We start from the raw sequence: 20,168 nt of genomic DNA on the forward strand, positions 1-20,168 counted from the left end.
TCCTCCTCCTGAGCCCTTGCCTTTCTCTCCTCCAGCGAGGACACTGCCCAGCATCACACTGGCTCAATTATCCATGAAATATTCTTTCACATACATCCTCTGATGACGCATTATGTTGAGATGAGTCTCAGGTTGTGCTTTTCAGCTCTGCACAAAGATGGTGCGGGGAGAATGGGGTGATGTATGAGAAGCCCCTTTTCATTTTCACCTTGTTTGTTGTTCCCGTCTTTAATTAGCCAGCTGATAGTAAATTGTTTATTAGCTGGTTTTTGGTGTTTTTCCCTTCTCATTCTCAGCGCAGACTGGCGTGCCATTGGTTGCCATGACAACAGAGGGAAAGAGGCGACTGGTTGGAAGTTTGCTTTTCACGGTATAGATTGGTCCTATTGTTCTATTTATACTAGATGAGGGATTTGGGTGCTCAACAATATAAACAATACTAAAAATAAGTTTGGCTTTGTAAAATGCAGTGGGATGTGATGTGAATGGCATCTATAGAAATTTGAAGTGATCCACCTTTTTGTTATTCTGCGCCAGCACTGCACTGCAATTGCAAAACTCAAGCCTCATCTTTAATTCATGATTATACCCCTTCACACACACAAAAAAAACATAATCTTTTCCAAAACAATCCAGTTCTACAAAAGTTACACATGTGTTCCAACTAAATCTGCTTTCCCAGTTTGAATCAAGATATTCCTAAAAAGAAAAAAAAAAAAAAAAACACAGGCGAAGAAATAGCACAAGTAGCAAACTGCTGTCAGGCAACAAAGCTTTTTGCATCAAAGGGAAACACAGTAACGCCGGTGGCAATCACATGCAGAGCCCCTCTGGAGACTGTAGGTGGTTGTCTGCGCTGACATGAGGACTTCACAGCCCATTCATCTCCTGGCTGTTCAGCCACTTGGCCAATACTGCACAACAGGACCACCAGGAAGGGCAGCTTTGTCACTGGAGCACATGCAGACTCAGCCGTCGACTCCAAGCAGGCCGGACACATGGTACATGCAGGCCTGCTTTGTCTGGGGGATAAACAAAGGGCAACAACATCTTGGGAATCTGTCAAGGTAAAGTCACAAATACAGTCAGTGCAAACACACTCACGCTGTGCACCACTGTAACCCCATTATCGAACAGTCAGCGTATCACTTGGAGACATAGATTTTACTGTGGTAGCATATAAACACTGACTTTGCCTTAAGTGATTCTTAATGAAATTCAGATGAAAACAACGTGCGAAAGCAAAATGGGCAAAAGAACATTGTGTTTCTTTCTTTCTCCCTAAAAACAGGCTCACACACATAGTCAAACAGATACCACTTGAGCAAACATACTTTATGACAGACATTTTTCAGAGGCAACTGGTTAAACACTCAGTGTTATTATATGCACTTTTGTGCGTCTCCATCAAAAGTTGCTAAGCAGCTGGAGAGCTCAGCATGTATAGGAATGCATACAGTATGTAGGGATGTAATCACTGTGAGAGATTTTCAGAACCAGTGCCAGACTGAAAAATACCTTTGAGTGAAAGACTTGGCAGGTTCATCCAAGTGGCAACAACCACAGCTTAGTGTTAAATAGCTTAAATAGCTGTACGTGCAAATATTTAACAAAAATACATTTTTAATTTTAACAATGGATCTTATGGGTGTTGCAAATAGACACAAATTGTTTTCACTCTGCAGTGCTTTCGGAATCTTAGAGGAGCTTTTTAGCCTGTTGAACTCTTTGTTTGGATTCTTTATTACCACCAGCCCTCATTTTAGGAAAAAAAATAAATATTTCCAATAAAACAATAGTATGACCTTAATAGTGGATATTAATTTTGTCTTTATGTTACTACGGGAGAAAATTAACAACATTTATGAACTTCAGTCACAATAATGCTAGTAAAAACTGTGACAGGGGAAAATCCCTTCTGTCTTTTCAGCACACATTTTCCAGACGAGGTTTGGCTTTAAATGGCTGACTTTCATTGGTTTAATGTGTGTCAACAGTGACGTAAACCTGAATTAGTTGATGGCTAACATGATAGCACTTTACACGTTTCCTCAGACATATCACAACAATCACTTTTATTCAGAGCTGCGGTTCTGTCTGAGTAACAAATATGAGTCCAATATTCTTTTCCCCGGGTCTGGTCTCTGTCTTCTGTTCAGTACTGGGCAGGTAGTTAACTGTGCGATTTTTGTGAAAACACTGTTGCAAACAAGTAATGAGACCAAACCATTTTGGTCCCAAAAGCCAAGCATACAAGCCAACATATACTCAAAGGCTACAAAAAGCTGAGAGCAAGAGCCGAGTCAGATTAAAGTATTTGTCAGTGGGTTTGTCACTACGCATGTTCACGTTCCCAGTGCATAGTCATTTGATGCATATTAAAATAATTGCAGCTTTAAAGAGAACATTGTTTTAGGTCATATGAGTCTGCTGGAATTATTGGTGTTTGCTCATTTCACCTCAGTTCACCCCAGCTTCTTCTCCGCTGTCCAAATTTTAAATTTGGATGGATGACACGAACAGAAAGCTGCGGCAGAGAGGGGCTGATGGACATCAGTCAGAGCTGTGTGTTGTTGTCAATGCCAAAATCTGGAATGCGATTCCTGTTGGTCAAGCTGAATTTGGAGGAAGTAAAAAGCAGGCACCCTAGAAGGTCATATCTTTGGTGGAACCGTTGAAATGATCTATTACCAAAGATCTGGAACATATTACCTGTTCTGTTCCAGGAAATCAAGTTGTTTTAGGCTTAGATAGGTTTCCACAGTGTTTCCTGGCTATCAGGTCCATCAGAGCCAAACTTTTAACAATCTTCAGTTTGTCAAGGACGCTATGAAAGGGCTCATCATTAAAGCCAGGTTCCTGTTGATGTGGAGTGATGTGAAAATATCCGATTTATCCAGTGTAACTGGATAAGAATTGCATTTATGTTTGCAGTGGTGAAATTCAATTGTTTGGATTAAATCAGGAGGTCTAACTCCAGTCTGCAGGAAGTTGGAGAGGGAGAGGAGGCAGAACGATGAGCGTGCAGTGCTTTGTTTGCTTTGATGATCACATTTGCCCAGATATAAATATGAATCTATCTCCAAAAGTGTAATTGAAAGCGAGCAGGAGCATTTGAACCGTACTATCGGTCTCAGTTTGCCACACTAATAAGCTACAATTCAGCTTTGATGTGGAAGTGTGTCACCTCCTGGGGCGAGGAGCAGAGGGAGGGACTCTCCCTCTCACAGAAAGATAATATCAGTGTATCTCGGAGATCTGAAGTGGGATACATACATGCCACACACACACACACACACACACACACACACACACACACACACACACACACACACACACACACACACACACACACACACACACACACACACACACACACACACAAGCTGTTCTGTATATCAAATTATTAATCACCCTAACAAGGAGTCATCAGCTGTGACTGGCACAAAGAAAAGTGGCAGTGGCTAAAGAAGAACTATCCATTATTGATTCAATGCAGATACAGTATGTCACATGGGACATGCTGCTTTCATGGCAAATTGCCAAGCACAACATGAAGAACAATGAGCTGGAGGAATGAAAGTCATCCCAGGGAATTCGCTTTTTTCGTTCCCTGACGAAATTCCTCTCATCTGACATCGCCGTCCGCCTGTCAGTCTTTCCACCACCACCCCACTCATTAACCCGTCTTTCAACTACGACATACAGATGACATTTAAATATAAATCACTGCCATTAACATTTATAAACATGAGGGTTTTATGATGGCTCAGTAATGAGGTGTTATAAATCCCTGGGCCATGGTTCACGGTGCCAACGGACACGTAAAGCGCAGGGAGCACTTTAACAAGGACACTACGTAACGTTGCTGCACTCTGCTGTCCCACCGAGACAACGACTTGGATCCAGTGAAACCACATGGCTGATTCATGTCCCTCCAGTAACAGGCACACAATATGTGTTAATACGCTGTATGTATCAACTTATAGTCTAAATCAAATTTACAGGAATAAATGGTGTTGCCAAAAGCACATGGACACTCCAACATTACACGCAGGTGTGACAGGTTCCATTAAAACCATGTGCGGCACATGCTCTTATAATGGCTCCGCTATTCTGGGGAGACTTTGTCCAAGACTTTGGGACCTGGCTGCTAGGATTTACCATTACTGGCCTCGGGAACCAGTGTTGGGCAACACGGCGCAGCTTGCAGTCAATGTTCTGATTCATCCCGGTGGTGTTAAATGGGGTTTGAGGTCAGGGCCTCTCTGCAGGCTAGTGGAGTTTCTTCCATACCAAACTCAGAAAACACTTCCTTTACCACTGTCTTCAAATAGAACAGCTAAACTAAATGAAACTATCGCAGCAACATGGAAGCGTTTATTCTATCATAGAAGCAGTGAAGGGGCCCTGATCCACCTCGACATTTTTTATGGCGACGTAATTGGGACTAATGTGATTTGTGTTAAAAGTATTCTGTGGAGTTTGTGACCTCTTGCACTCCTCATGCCGCAGTTCTGTTTGTCTCATGCAGAACACGTTCCTGTCCTCGGTGTCATAATATCCACTCCCCACACTAGCATTGTTTATACGAATGTTTATAGCAATGCAGCTTTCAATTTTCGAAGAAACGTAGACCTTACGTATATTTCATGAGAAACGAAATACATTTATTATGTTGGTTAGACCTCAAGGATTGACACAGTTTGTTGTGTTGAGTAAAACTGAATGGAAACACAACTTTTATTTGACTACAGCAAACCTCTACAGGGCACTTTTTAATATTAAAAAGGCTAAAAGTATAAAGTTTACTTTTTACTTTATCACGTATTTCATCAAATGTTCTGTGATTTTAATGTACTAAAACACGTGATTGCTCAGATTCTATGACTTTGTTCTTTTCATTGCATTCTATGTCTCTTTGTGTCGTATTTTTAAAGGTTGAGATGTGTGCTGCCAGATGTTTTAGTGCCATTACTCACATTACACAGAGTTGCCCGTGTAAAATGATCAGCATTTGGTGTATAATCAGCAGAGAAGAATATTCTTTCTATCTATGCAAGATTAAAGATATTTATTACATTATCCGCTAACAGTTTTGACAAGCTGGCTTCGATTTAGATACGACAGGAGAAGGTGTCATGGAAAGTTCAACCACATGATGACATGTTGGCGACGGTGCTCTCAAAAGATAATGTTAGTGTGCATGGAGCTCTCACCATGCTATTCTGTTACTAAGAAAGCTAACAGTATGTAGTATACTCACTAGATGGACAGACAGACATGCAGACAGACAGACAGACGGACGCATAGCAATTTAGTATCTTAAAGGATAAGTGGTGTAGAAAAACAACAGGAACAACAGAAATAAAGTGCGGTTTGAATGATGTTTGTGCAGGAAAAACCATTAAGCAGTGGGTCAATAGTAGAGGACAAGCAGCCTGAGTATTAAACTGATCATGACATCAAGCTAAAGGCAGAGAAGGCCTCCGAAGACTTCCTTTTGGCAGCGCTTTATTCATCCGCAGCAGAGACTTTTCATTAAGCTCTGCACATAATAGATGATCCATTGATTGTCTCGCTGTCTCCTTCTCTATGTCACTTTGTCTCCACCCGCGTTTCCTTGCTGTCAAACGCGGTGACATCTCAGAGTTTTCCACAGTATTGAGCAATCAAAAACAAACATTCATCTTGATTATAGTCCACTCCAAGCCACAAGAATAATACTGGTTAAGTCTATTCATCATGTCACTGCCTCACTTAGTAGGAGTTGGGCTCAACTACAGCTCTGCACAAAGCTCCATGCGGCTTCTACACGGTTTTGAAAACGCAGAGTGAAATTCTTTTTTTTTTCACAAGGTAAATCAGTAACACAGTTCTATTGTGTTATGGTAGAAGAAAAAGCTCTGAGAGGTGATGAAGTTTTAGCCTAAAGCAGGTTATGACGACATCGCTGTATGACAATGACTTGTCTGCATTTCATCTGAATCTCTGAGTCAAAGCTGATCTTGCTGACATTCACACTGCTCAGGGTCACATCAGCTCTGCGTCTCAGTGTAATGTGCCTCAGGACACGATACAGTTGTGTGGCGGTTTACAGCAGGTGCAGAGTGATGCAAGTCTTGATCGTGATTGTTGTGGCTGTAAGTATTTTGTTTTAAAGCCACTAGAGGGCAGATCGTTGACAGCAGCAAAATATGGATATGACCTGGGCTCACCTTTCAGGTATCAGAGGGGATGAATGAACGCCTGGATTTGGTTCTAGTACAAGTTGAGACAAAGGGGGATGGGGTCCACCAGGCCTTAAGGTGGTGGGCCATCAGTCAAACAAGCACTGAGGTCAATTACTGACACATTTTATGTTGTGACAAAAGTTTTTCGACTGGCTCTGGAGCCAAAATCTCTGGCTTCTATTACTGTGCATATAGTTTGTAAAGCAGACTGTGTTTGACATGTGGGGAAATTTGCTTTCATGCTGATAATTAGATGAGAAGATTGAACCCATTAATATGTCTCTACAGTAAATAAGAGGCTACAGTCAGCAGCCAGGTAGCTCAGCAGAAAGGCTGAAAACATGGGAAAACGGCAAACTTAGCTCTGTGCAAAGGCACCAAAAAGGCTTCAACATGGTATTTTGTCATTGTAAAATTAGACAAAACCAGAAGAAATAATTAGAGTTTGTGAAACCAAAAGGCTGTAAAATTAAACTCACAATTACGTTTGGATTTTCCGAAGATTAGTAAAAGCTATAATGCCTTCAATTATGTGTTTTAAAGGTGCTGATAACAACGTTTTAGCAGGGTATGTGGCTGTGCTGATTAAATCTTCAGCTCTTCTTATTCATCATAAAGATATGAGTCATCTTAGTCTAAGGACTCTTTATTTCTGTACTTTTCCACCAGTGATGTTGCAATTTTGTTTGTCTTGCACAAACACACACACACACACACACAATCTACTGAATCTACTTTCAATAACCACAAAATAAGCTGTTTCTTCCATAAAGGGTTATTTTCAAAAGAATTATTAATTTCATAGCAAGTCCCATTGGTAACACTTAAGGTGCTATTTGATCAGTAACACTGGAGGATTCGTGTTATGAAATAAGAACTAGATTGTGGGAGACAGTATTATATCAGACCGTGACAAGGAGTAAGTACATATCAGGTGTGAAACATCACATGACCAGCAATTAGAGTTGTTGCTAGGATTGGGTTATTACTCTCTTATTATTGATGCTCTTTAAAGTAAATAAAGCATTTTTTCCTTTCCACACGTTTAGTTTGATGAACTTACATCAATATTCATATCCATATGTTGTATTGGGGGCTGGTGTTAGAAACATACATGACTGAGGGATAGTGTCAACATTTGTAGGTGATGAAGCCACAGCTTACTGTAATTTAGAGGAAATGTGATAAATGAGAAATGTGATAATACTTAATTTGTTGATTGGTTCCCACTTCTGTATCAATATCTCCTCACAACTTTCATGTTTCTCCACAGTTCTCACCCAGCTGCTTTGTGTGTCTGGAACAGGATTTTAATCCGGTGAGAGTATTTTTTTCTGCTCAAATTTCCCAGTGTGCTGATGTTGCCATTACTATTAATGATATTCTCAAAGCCTCAGCTCATTGGTAACGTCAGAGCACATGACAACACATCAGGGAGGTAAAGTTGATTTGGGCTCCTTGTGTCAACACCTGCAGTTTCTTTAAAGATTCTGTAGCTTTTTGTTGTAGTGTATATATGAGTGTGTGTGTGCACATATCTTCGTGTCTACAGTAATTTTACCACCAATTAGATGTGATGGATCAGCCGCACACTGCTCAACACCTCAGAGCTGCAGGTGTAGAAGGAAAAAACAGTCAACACATGCATCGAGAACCCGGGGAGAGCAGTGTGACTCTGTGGGGCTGATGGGAAACGACAGGGGAATAATAATGAAACACAGCTGCTGTCTTACCACTGACCTGGATTGATACAGTACAACTGAGATACACATGCAGTCGATCCACCAACACAGCAGGTTCTCGGTTGAAACAAACCCCGTCTAATCCTATTTGTCAACGGCAAACACGCACTTAGATTTTGGGGTCATGGCATCGAGCGACGTGTTCATACGCATTGAGATGGCAGCCGTCGCTGCTCCGCACGTCTCTACACGCAGTAACAGCATATGTGTGTGGGCACAGACGCATAGGTCAGTGCAGTCAGTGAGTGATATGCTTTAGACTGTCAGCATGAGTTACTGTAATAAGACATCACGACCAAACCGATTCAGTTTCTTCATCCCCTTCCTGCCGCAGAGGTCTCAACATTAAAGGTGTTCTCACTGTACATCTCATCTCTGTACCACAGCCTTCAGAAATAATAAACACCATCAGTTTCCTTTATTGTTTAGCTTTGATGCAGGTGTAGCCTCCTTCTGTCAACTTAGCTCTTGCCTCTTCCTCTTTGTTGGCTTTGATGCACATTTAACGAGGTTACATCCACACACTTGTGTGTGTGTTAGCACTGTGCCACTTGTGTTCTCGTGCTCTGTGCGAAACGTGTGCGATAATAGTGGGGAACCACTGGGTTCATCCTCCTGTGATCTTGGATCTTAGGTCTTTCTATGTAAATGATCAACCCTTTTGCTTTCACTGCAAAAATAAATTAGAGAATGATCTGCGATAGGAATCTACAGTTTTTCCCCACTGAGATCGATAAAAGCGTTTGCGCCATCCAAGCTGAGTGGAAAAACAAAAAATCTAAATGGCAATCTCTTCTTGGGTAGCTTCCCCCTTTAATGTGTTTTCCCTGGCTGAGACTGTGGCCCAGCGAGCGCACAGATGATACCAGATGATAGGAGGCAGACAGAGGGCCTTTGTATGACCTTCCAAGCATTCAGCTCATCTGACTTTGATGTGTAAAGTAGACCAATGAATGGAGGAGCAACTGTGCTTTAATTCTGGTCTAATTTACAAACTCTACCAACTAGAGCTTTAAATGAACAATGGCAAGGTGCAGGGAGCGCCACTTCACTGTTCCCATGACGCAACAGTGCCATCTACTGGTGTGGGTGTGTGTCTGTGTATGACATTATGTGTACTGTACAGTCCATCAAAAGTAATGGGACAAGCAGCAAGAGCATATCATTTATTTTTTTTTGCTATAGAGTGAGGACATTTGGGCTAAAAATTAAAAGATAAATACAAGACAGTGGTCCAAAATTCCAGATTTCAGCGGCCTCTGGGGGCGAAATATGTGTTAAACTGAGTTAAGGTCTGGTCCAAAATCGTCCACTTCTTCCCTCTGATGAGGTGTCTGCACTCTTAAGCTCCTCCCATTTAGTTCTCAAGCATGATTAGACTTTTTTTCTCTGACAAAAATTTTCTGTATAACTCTGAGTTCATTCGGATGTGACCATCATAATGTAAGTCATGTCATCAATCAAGATCAATGAGAATGTTCCAGAAGAGGACATGACACATGTACGGTTTGGATCGTGGTCTTTCAATCACTTTCCATTTTATTCCAGTCTGGCCATTTGACTCTTTTGCAGATGAGGTGTTTGCCTCCGAGTTTCTGCTCAGGCTTTCCTTCGTGGCTGGATCCTTCTTTATAATACTCTGACCCCTGCTCTGTGGAGGATGTTGGTGATGTCACTGACTGTCACTTTGTTTTCTCTCGACGCTTCTGTTCTTGCTTTCCCTCGCTGATCAGTTCTGTGTATCGTCGGTACATGATTGGCTTCTTTCTTTTTAGGACATTCCAAATTGCAGTGTTGTCTACACTCAGTGTTTGTGATTCATTTTACCAACAAATACAGTTTTTGCAGGTAAAACCCATAAATAAATCCAAGAGCAATCATTCTCACAGACCACAACAATTTAATAAAAAAAAAAAAAATCTAGAAATGTTTGAAAGCATCTAAAAATACTTTGCTGTGAACACTGCGTTTTTAATCCAAAAATTAAATAAACTACAGAAAAATAATTTCATGGGGAAAATAGATTAAGTGAGTGGCGGGAAGTGAAGTTAAAACCCTTCAGACTTTCCATTAAATCAAATCTTTTATATTCTTTATGGTTTGTGTGTTTCTATAGTCTTCAATTTTTTTCGAAGAAGTCATTTTTGGCATTCACAACATTCACAAGACAATGTGCACCTAATTGTTCTTACTGATAACAAACAAATGTATACAAATGGAACAAGATGCATCACGCCATCAAAACAACAGGTGGTTTTAATTTTAAATAAGGCTCGGTTTACAGTGTTCTTGTCCCCATTGATAATTTTGACCTTTTGTAAAGTCTTTTTTAGTAAGAGCTTCCTAATTTTGTCATTTATTTACTACACAGTACTTATTGAAAAAGTAATTTACTTGTCTAGAAAGTAAAATAATTGAGAAAAAAGTATGTACAAAATTGAAAAACACATTTCTGAGAGCCCTTCTTGCGCTTGACTCTAACCTAAGGAACAACACAAAAGGGAAAGAGAACTAGAAGTGCAAAACAATGATGAGTGAATAAATGAGTAGCCAAGTTTTGAATATGCTTTGGAGATGGAACAGGACAAATTAACAGCAAATAGTTTGTGATCACTTACTTTATGGACACACCAGGATTTAAGCAAGCTCGACTGTAAGTTTATGGAACACTCGCATGCACCTTGTAGAGTCTTGTGAAGCGTTTTTTTTAAGAGTTGTTCCACATAAACAAAGTCCTGATGGATTTGTGTTGTGTTTGGAAGTCTGCACATATGCAGCCCAAAGGTGATAAATGAGTTTGCCAGCGTCTGGATCAGGATCGGAGGAGGAGAGCTTGGCTCCCCACTCGCCCCATTTTTTAGTGCTAGTTGTTTTTAGTCTCTCGTAGGAAACTTTATCTTTAGAGTTTTTTTTTCTCTGATTGCCTAAAAGATGCATGCTGAGAAAACACAAGCATGCAAAAGTCCTGGGGGAGCTTTTATTATTAGAGCGGGGACATGATTGCTCATATTGTAGTTTTAACTGTGAATTTGGCACCTAGACATTTCAACAGATGATTCTGAAACAAGTAACATCATCACGCCCCGGCCTACAAATAGTAGAATTAAAATGTTACTAACACACACATGATAATATACACACTCGTGTTAGATGTCTTTAGACAAAATCTACAAAAACCCAAAATCTCAAGTCTGTAGTTTTTCAGGTCTTTGTCATCCTCATGTGGACGTGTTTAGGTCTTTGTCACTGACGTGTTGAGAAAGTCTTGTTCCCTTTATTCCTGTTGATGAAGCCTTTCAAGCTGTTGCCTGCTCTTAGGATGATTTTCCTAGCGAGCTACCTTTAAGTATTTGGTCTGGTGTTTATTGCAAAATGTTTAAGTTAAGGTTTCTGTGGATGACTGGTTTCTCCAGGTGGGTTATGATGGTGGGCTGATCTTTATCCAGTTGATCCTTGCAGCCCGTGATTGGACATTTCAGGCTGTTGGCTCTTGACTAGCAGACGTTTAAAGAGTCAAAGGTGGCAGGATCAAGGTCCTGGTTAAGTGGCCGTGCAGGAGATAAGAGCTCCCTTATCTGAACCACAATGTTTGCAGGCCACTGAGAGAAAATATGTTGTTGGCCAGCAGTCCTGGTGGAGGCTGGAGGACACCGCTGGTCCTGTGCACAAAATCCTGTCTGCTAAATTTGAACTGAAATCTACAGACTTCTCTCGACTGAGCCCAGAGAGGCCAAACTGATATCACCCTGCTGAGCATTGCTGAAAAATGTCAGCAATGTAATGTAATTAGTCTGCAGAATTTCCAAACAAACGTTTTCATATTACTATACTATAACACACGGGTCATTTGTTATACTTTGTCTCGATACACTTGCTTTTTATTGTGCATGATTTTCTATCTTTCAGTTCTGCTACATAATGCCTGAAGAACTGTAGTTTCTTAAGGTACTGATCTTTAGTATGGATCTGTTGCTGTAGTGTCCTTTTGCTGAATCAGCAAGGTTTTTGTCTTAGCTCATTCAAAGCGACTAATGCCTGGTTGTGTATACTGTACACGTGTCAAGTGTTTCTGGGAAATCTGTGTGATTATCCTTTCTCCTTCATGGAGCACTTTGAAACATTGATGGAGACAACCTCCACATGTACTTTGTTATTGAAGACCACTCAGGAGTGGAACACTGATAGAGAACACTAGTGTGGTGGAGCAGAGAAGTGACAGTGCTGGTTGCCCAATTAGTACTGTTACTTCATCCATCACTGCAGTAACAAAGGAGATACATGCAAAACATTTGTGCTAGCACACAGAATACACACAGTCTCTTTTCTCATTCTCACTCACTGATTCCTTACAAGGGGCTGCAGTGGCTCCGTTGGTAGAGTGGCCCCCTAACGACCATAGGATTGGAGGTTTTCACCCTGCTCTCACCAACCACACATGTCGAAGTATCCCTGAACACCAAACCATCCATCCCTGTCCAAAGCAGGGAGGGTTGTGACAGGAAGGGCATCCGGTAAAAAAAAAAGAAAAAAGAAAAAAAAAAAGGCAGCAAATCAACATGCAAACCAATAATCTGCTCTGGTATCCGTGAATTTACGGGATAAGCCGGAATGAAAAAAAAAAACAAAAACCTCACGGTCCACACATTCCTAAAATAAAATCACACTGTCCACTGTATCTCTTATCACATGATGTCATCTGGAACAAATGTCTTATCTATCTTTACTGGCTGTTGTAAGATGACACACACGTGTCCTCTGTCATGTGAACAAGGGAGATGAGATACAGCAGATGTCAATTTCATCTACATTTGCTGTTTGTGACCACTTGAGGGCATCACACAAGTCTACTTTTAGTTTTTCCATTTTAGCAAACTGTCATATACAAATTAACAATATCACTTATTTGAATTAGTTTCTGTTCACCTCATGAATTTATTTATTTATTTATTTGTTCTCTCGGCTTATCACGTGAGGTCAGTGTCGCCACAGCGGATCATTGTCCGCATGTTGATTTGGCACAGTTTTTTTTTTTTTATGCCAGATGCCCTTCCTGACACGCCCCTCCCCAATGTCTACCAGGCTTCACTGCACAGCTGGTAAACATTTGTGCACAGCTGGGGATGGGAATGGGCTGCTAGGGGTTCAGAGACAATTCGACATAAAGCCAGGACCAGGGATCGAACCACCAACCCTGTGGTCCTATGAATATAGTCCAGTATTTATTTCAGTTTACTCAGTCATTTTCATTAGCTGGTTCCTGACAGTAGATTTAGCAGTGTTTTTAATGTATTTATTTATTTAGCTCAAAATCAGCAGTGTAACAAGTCCACAGACCATTTACTTCAGTAACAGCATCTAGAAAAACGTACAAGTTACTAGTACAAGTTACTAGTACATTAATGTGTCATAATTGACACATTAATGCATGAGCTGGTAATAGTGAACCTTTTTTAAGGAACTTATATACTGTTTTTGTAATCATATGTTTTAAATCTAAAAATCATGTTTTGAATCACTACCACTGAGTAGCTGAGAATTTAATATGAGGGATCTATCAAAGTCTAATAATTATACTGTAGTATATTTTAGTAATATGAATCTGAAAAGTAATAAGAAACTCTAGTACAGTAAAAAATACAGTACGAAGTAGCAAAGTATAGAAATGGTAGTAATTATAACGGAAGTAAAGTAAAAGTACTTAGTTACTTCACACCACTTCTAAAAACAGCTGCCTGCAACTGCAGAGTCAGCAGTGGTTGGTTTCACGGGTCCCTTTCACATAAATCTATCTCGACCAGTGTTAACAAGAAAATTTTAATTACCGCAGCTTTGAATCTAGAAAACTATAATCAAATCAAATCCCAACAACCTTTTGTGTGTCTCTGTGTTTTTCTATTAAAAAATACCAAAGTAAACCTTCCCAACACCGTTCGTGAAGAGCTGGGTGACAGCTGACGGTAGTGAACAAACAGAATTGTTAAGCGCTCGCTCTGTCAGATCCCATCAGTACCTGCTCTGAATGTCATGCATGTGTTGAACAGTGAAATACACAGTATGTGATGCCAAACCAGTTATCTCTTCATATTTTATGTATTTTTCCTGCCTGTGCCAGTCAGTCTCACTGGATCTAGATGCTGTTTCTCTTCATGTCGCATCCGACAGAATGTGCCACGTGAAAGCAGCAGACTAAAATAACTGGTGCTAGGACTCACACAGCCTCAGCCTGATGCCGTATGCATTATAGATGCCCACTTCACAATGTGTCACATCATGTCTTGATTTGCATGCACAGCACACATTTGATCTTCTTCAAGCAGGAATAATAAGCACAATAGTGAGATCTAAGAGATTTTCAGTAGAAGAGGGAGAGTTGTGGAGCTTGACACTTATCAACATGTCTTTGTACAGAGGATCAGAAATATTGTTGAGTTTGTTACGACTGTGATGTGAAGACTTAACTTTGCCTATATAATTGAATTAAAAATGGCTCGTTGTAAGTTGAATCTACGCAATGTCACATTTTTAACTACACACAGTGTTTACTGACGAGGTAATTATTCTTATTTTAAGGGGCAGGGCGAGATGTCGGGTAACAACCAAAATCCACCCTGATGCCACCCTGTCTTAGTCACAGACTAGGAACGGCTTGTATTTGGTTTGCATTATAAATTCATTTATCCAGGAGACACAGGAAAGACAGTTTCGCATTTTACCTGAGCTTTTTCTAATAAGGAATGTAACGAGTTGTTTCATATATTTGAGTGTTTCGTTTATATTCAGCAAAAGTTGGATTTTTACTTCTCCCCAACTTATTATAATTTGTTCATGAGTATTTGGAGTTTGAAATGTTTTGTATTTGTCATGTCTGACACTGAACAAACACTACCATGCTATTACCCTATGAATATACCGTTTATTGTTTTCAACAAGGTTTTTGAAATGTTCGTATAAAACCTTTTAAATTATTTTCCAACGAGTCCAACAGCTTAATCTACCAATAGTAAGGATGACTGGCAGACCTTTGAACTTATGAACCACAACATTTTTCTGATAATAAAAGCCAAATTTCATAATTATTTGTTTTGCAAACACTTCCAATCCATATGCAATTATTTTACTCACTCTCTTACCTCAAGATTTTTTTTCCAAACAATCAAAAAATTTGTGGATTTGTTAAATACGTGTTTTTACGTGATGACTTATGTTTGGAGCTCAGCAGCAGTACCATTCCCTTACAAACAGGTAATTCCTCCCCATCACCAGGTGCTTACTCGCCCTCAGACCCCACTCAGTGACCTGCACCATGAGGCCACATTATTGTTTCAGATAAAGGTGGTTGATTCTAGTGAGTTGAATGAATATTATGTAATATTAAAATTATCTAGGCCTTAAACCCTTGGGTCCCTAGTAAACACAGAGATGCTTTTACACTTTTCCTTTATTTTTGCCCATTGCGCTTGGGTTCTAAAGTTCTATGCTGATGGCACAATCTTATGTGCCACAGATGCTGGTGTTAATTTGGCTGAAACAGTCTGCTTTTGACACGTTTCAGATATTACTATAAATATTTAGGTACCTGGGTGGACGTTTTTTGTCTCATTTGGTAGAATGGCCACCCACCAACCGTGGGGTCAGAGGTTCACACCCCGAGAAAAAGTTCCAACTTGCACACGTTCACAATCACAATCAGAGCTTTTCATGAATCTCAATATGTTTTTTAATCATTCTCCTGTAGAATTACTTCATTTCTGAGACCAGTAAAAAGCCTCACATAAAGACATATACAGTACATGTATATGTTACAGTCTCAGTATAGTGGATGAAAAAAATATTTGGACTTAGACTTTGACTATAATGACAGACTCCGGTTATTTTCTTAGTATGCATCTTTACATGGCTGTAGGGTTGTTGATCTTGCCCATGAAGAGGAGGCTCCTGATGGAGTGGTCCCAAATGCAAACCAAGAATGGTCTGTCTACTTTTAAGGTTAGTGGCAAACTAGTGGCCACTCCAGTTACGATGGTAGCGGCCGCTGCCTCTGTTCCCATCTCAGTGACACTCAGTGCAGCGTTGTGAGTCACCTGTGGACGACAAAGCAAGACAGGAAGACAGGGTCTACATTAAAAAAAGGAAAACTGTAAAAACTCATCAGCCATAATTATGGACACATGTCCCTATGAGGTAGTTGATCCTGATATCCTGCTCATGTGGCAGAGTAGTCAAATCCCATTCCTGAAATTCCCATAAGAAACAAAGAAGGAATGTTTGACTTTCATACCTGTGAGACTTTCATCCTGTCCGTGTCAGACACACCAGAGAAATCAGCTTGATCCCCAAAGGCGTCAGTTATGCCCATTTCTTGAAGCGTTTCCTTCAGAGACGCTTCAGTGGAGATGGAAAATTTTGGCAAGTACAGATCCACGTGACTAAAAAACACAGAGCATCAAATGTCAAGAAGAAAATACAGTTATGTATAACTTGTTTAATTCAGCCAGTCACTAGTTTATCCAGGTTATTTCTGAATCTCAAATTACACCAATGCATTTGTTGCGGCTGCCCCATCACATTTCATCAACAACCAGGGGGGAGGACAAACATAATAGTTTGCTTACTGTTTGGAAAGGGAATTATGCCAGTGCCTCATGTGGTCCTTGCTGATGAAGCCCTCCACCTCCTCCATCTTTCCTTCATCAGGCAGGACAATCATCATTGAGGTGTTGCCCTTGTAGGGTAACTTGATGACAGTGGTGTGGTTGACAGCATCCATGTAAATGTCATAAAAATCTGTATCCATCATCATGTCCACCTGGACTTTGGTGGCAGTGTTCACATTAAAGTCAGCCTTGGTCGTCAGGTCACGGTTGAAGGGTTTCTTCCACTCCGCTGTTAGAGGCATAAAAGAGAGAAATATGACAATAATGAAAATATTGTTATACACAGTGTGAGTTTTGTTCCTGTGCTGTCAGTAAACTACAAAACAAGACATGAATGTGAACTTGTTACCTTTAAAGTAGACGTAGTTAATAAGCAACATGACCATATCAGGGTCGATCTCCTTCACTGCATCTTTTATTTTGTCGTGGGTTTTATTAGAAATAAATGTGTTGATTTCAGCTGCAGCCTCGTCAGGTTTGTTTAAGTCAACTTTGAAGATCTCAGCAGAGTAGTAGTGTCTGACAACCTTCAGGAACTTCTCCAGAGGACTGAAGTTAGAGCGCAGGGCCACAGCGTTGCCCACATTCAACTGCTCAAGTTCATGGCTTTGGCCCAAACTGTGGAGAAGATTCTCATACGCGTTATTCACCTGAGTCTGGTTTAAGGTGCTGTAGCCCAAAGTGGAGAACAGCTGGCTGTGGGTTTCACCACTGGCTCCTGCAGACAGCATGGACAGGGCGGTGGAGATGCCCAGTGGTGAGAAGAAGATGTTGTGTCCTGCAGCAGTCTGAGCATTTAGTCGTTTGTAGAGAGCAAAAGCAAAGTCGGCATTAAAAGGGGACAACTTGAGGCAGTTTAGCTCTGCCTCAATGTGTGGGAGAGGGTGTTGGTGGTGGTCTGCCCAGGTTACAGACAACAGCAGAGCTGTGAGTGTAGAAACAGCAAAGGCACCAGGCATCTTTGCAGCCTGTTTATTAGAAAAGAAAAAACATGCAATTAGCTTAAACCTAACCAACAACAGAAAGACGATCAAAAAGTTATTTTAGGATGCTGTATATTACAGGACTTATAAAGCTAAAGTGAAGACACTTTCCAGTGTAACAAAATATACTGGAAAGTATCTCAGTCACATTTCATCAACAACCAGGGAAGAAAAACAATCTCTGAAGTCGGTTCAAGTCTTCAAAATGTATATCAAAGTTATAACATTCACCAAATTTTAGTAAGGAAACATGCTTACCACTAGTGTCCTCCTTGATGCTGTTTGCATAAAGGAGAAATGTCAGAATTATATGCAGTAGGTTGAAGAGTCTGTTGACAGTTCTATTAAAAATTAACAAGGCTCAGCTTATTCTGGCCTGTGGTAAGAGATTTTTTGCCGAAGTTCACCTTTGGTGAACCAATACAAGTCACTCCACACCAGGCTATAGGTACATCTGTGACCATGGTCCTTTAAGGTGAGATTATGACATTTAAAATGCAAATGTTAAGACACATGTAAGTACAGTTTGCAGTAAAACAATCTGTTAATATGACCAGTAGATTGTGAATATTTAGGGTAATATTGCAAAAGTGGTTCATAAGATTGATATGGTCTGCTTTATTGCTGGTTGGCAATTTCTAATTATTTTTGTTCATAATAATAATAAATGCCGGAATAATAAAAAAAGTTGGGACTGTGTGTAAAACAGAATGCAATGACTTGCAAAACTTTACCATTTCATGGAAAATATTAGCTCATTTTGAATTTGAAGGCAGCAACACATCTCAAAAAAAGTTAGAACAGGGTGATGTTTACTGGTGTGTATCATTCCCTGTCTGTAAATGTCTGGGAAGTGAGGAGTATGGATGGGAGCATATTTTGCTCTAAAACCTCTATGTTCTTTTCAGCATTGATGGAGCCTTTCCAGATGTGCAAACTGCCCACACCATAGGCATTAATGCCCCCCCCACCCCATCTGAGATACAGGCTTTTGAACTGTTCGCTGATAACAAGCTGGATAGCGGCGTTTCTGGATCGTGGTCAAATATGGCGTCTTCTTTGCATAATACAGCTTTAACTTACATTTGTAGATTTCACAGTGAACTGTGTCCACAGACAGTGTTTTCTGGAAGTGATTCCTGAGCCCATGCAGTGATGTCCAGCAGAGAATCAGGCCTGTTTGTAATGCAGAGCTGCCTGAGGACCCAAAGATCTTGTGCATCCAGTTTTGACCTTTGGCCTTGTCCCTTGCGCACAGAGATTTCTGCTGATTCTCTGAATCTTTGATGTTATTATATACTGTATTGGTGGGATCTTCAAAGTCATTTTTGTTGAGAATTTTATGTTGAGGAACAGTTTTCTGAAATTGTTCCACAATTGTCAGATGGAGTTTGTTGCAGATTGATAAACCTCTGCCCATCTCTAGATTCAAGAGGCTCTGCCTCTCTGAAATGCCCATTTTTAAACCCAGTCGTGTTACTGACCTGTTGCCAATTAACCTGATTAGCTGTCAAATGCTCACTTTTTTATTTTATTTTTTATTTGCTGCAATTACTTTTTCTGGCCTTTTGTTGCTTCTGTAGAGAAGTGTGGGTTGATGAGATTTGCAAATCTTTGCATTCTGTTTTTATTTACGTTTTACACTTTTAAAAAATATATTTTTATTTTATATATAAATGCATATTGTCAGTCAGCCATCAAGTGTCTGAGCGACAACACCTTCTGTCCACCACCAAAACCCAGAAAGAAAACAGACTAAATAGCCCAATTCAAGCATTCAGTCAGGTGGGAGCAGCAGCTCCTTTGTTGACAGATCAAAGTACGAGGAGTCATGTAAGGCTGATGTCCATCAGGTTACACTGTGCATCCCACCCTGTTCAGGTAAACTTAAGGCAAATCATGCCAATCACAACAGGGCAAAGTATATACTCCTTGCTCATCCCACACAGCCGACTTATAATGGAAAAAAATAAAAATGAAATAATCAAACTGTTTGCAGCCAGTTTATCATTAAATACTCGCTGACAGTAAAAGATGAGGTTTGGAAAAGACATCCCAACTGGGGCCATGTCAAATTAAATTAAATTATTTTAATTACACCTGAATATTTTTAATCTACATATTTTCTGTGTAAGGTGTCATGTTGCACAATAAAAAGCAAAGAAAATGTTTATTATTAGGCCACCAGGAAACTTTTGTTTTAGGGTGTTTCTAGTGAAGTTCTCCAAGATGAATGTCCTGTTAACACTGAAAGATGTTGGCAAACTGACGGGCACAAACCTGGTTGTGTTGGTGGCTGCTGACACTTAAGTGCAGCCTTGTGAACCTCATTCTACAATTGTTCCTGAACTATTTGCTCATACGGTGATGCAGGCAAAATACCCTATTGTATCTCCCTTAAGAAACACAAGAAGAAATATTAAGCCAATCCTACCTTTGAGACTTGACACACCCAGAGACCGTTGATATTCTCAAAGCATCACTTATGCCTGTGTCTTTCAATGTGTATTCTGGGAAGGCTTTAGTAAACACAGTGGCGGAGCCAGAGGACATTAG

General features: G+C 40.3%; 1 protein-coding gene across 2 annotated transcripts; it reads right to left on the minus strand.

Annotated features, from left to right (window-relative positions):
- Positions 1–15,668: 15,668 nt before the first annotated feature.
- On the minus strand, positions 15,669–20,148 carry LOC137102746 (alpha-1-antitrypsin homolog). Of its 2 annotated transcripts, none has more exons than XM_067482562.1 (6): positions 20,047–20,148; positions 17,871–17,890; positions 16,979–17,597; positions 16,588–16,858; positions 16,254–16,401; positions 15,669–16,056 (listed from the first exon to the last, which is right to left on the minus strand). In XM_067482562.1, exons 3-6 carry the CDS (start codon positions 17,586–17,588, stop codon positions 15,865–15,867), a joined length of 1,221 nt encoding a protein of 406 aa, XP_067338663.1. In that variant the 5' UTR covers positions 17,589–17,597; positions 17,871–17,890; positions 20,047–20,148; the 3' UTR covers positions 15,669–15,864. The 2 variants fall into 2 exon arrangements, with proteins under 2 accessions (XP_067338663.1, XP_067338662.1); XM_067482561.1 differs by lacking the exon at positions 20,047–20,148 and adding an exon at positions 18,696–19,086.
- Positions 20,149–20,168: the final 20 nt, after the last annotated feature.

The sequence above is a fragment of the Channa argus genome, chromosome 17, assembly GCF_033026475.1.
Source record: "Channa argus isolate prfri chromosome 17, Channa argus male v1.0, whole genome shotgun sequence".
NCBI classification, from domain to species: Eukaryota; Metazoa; Chordata; class Actinopteri; order Anabantiformes; family Channidae; genus Channa; species Channa argus.

Excerpts from the sequence above, each read along its gene's own strand:
- LOC137102746 (XM_067482561.1), bottom strand. The coding sequence starts at position 19,071 with ATGGGCATTTCAGAGAGGCAGAGCCTCTTGAATCTAGAGATGGGCAGA. Across the intron at positions 17,598-17,870 it reads CATCAAGGAGGACACTAGTG|GCTGCAAAGATGCCTGGTGC; the intron begins GTAAGCATGTTT and ends TCTAATAAACAG. Across the intron at positions 16,859-16,978 it reads TAACTACGTCTACTTTAAAG|CGGAGTGGAAGAAACCCTTC; the intron begins GTAACAAGTTCA and ends TGCCTCTAACAG.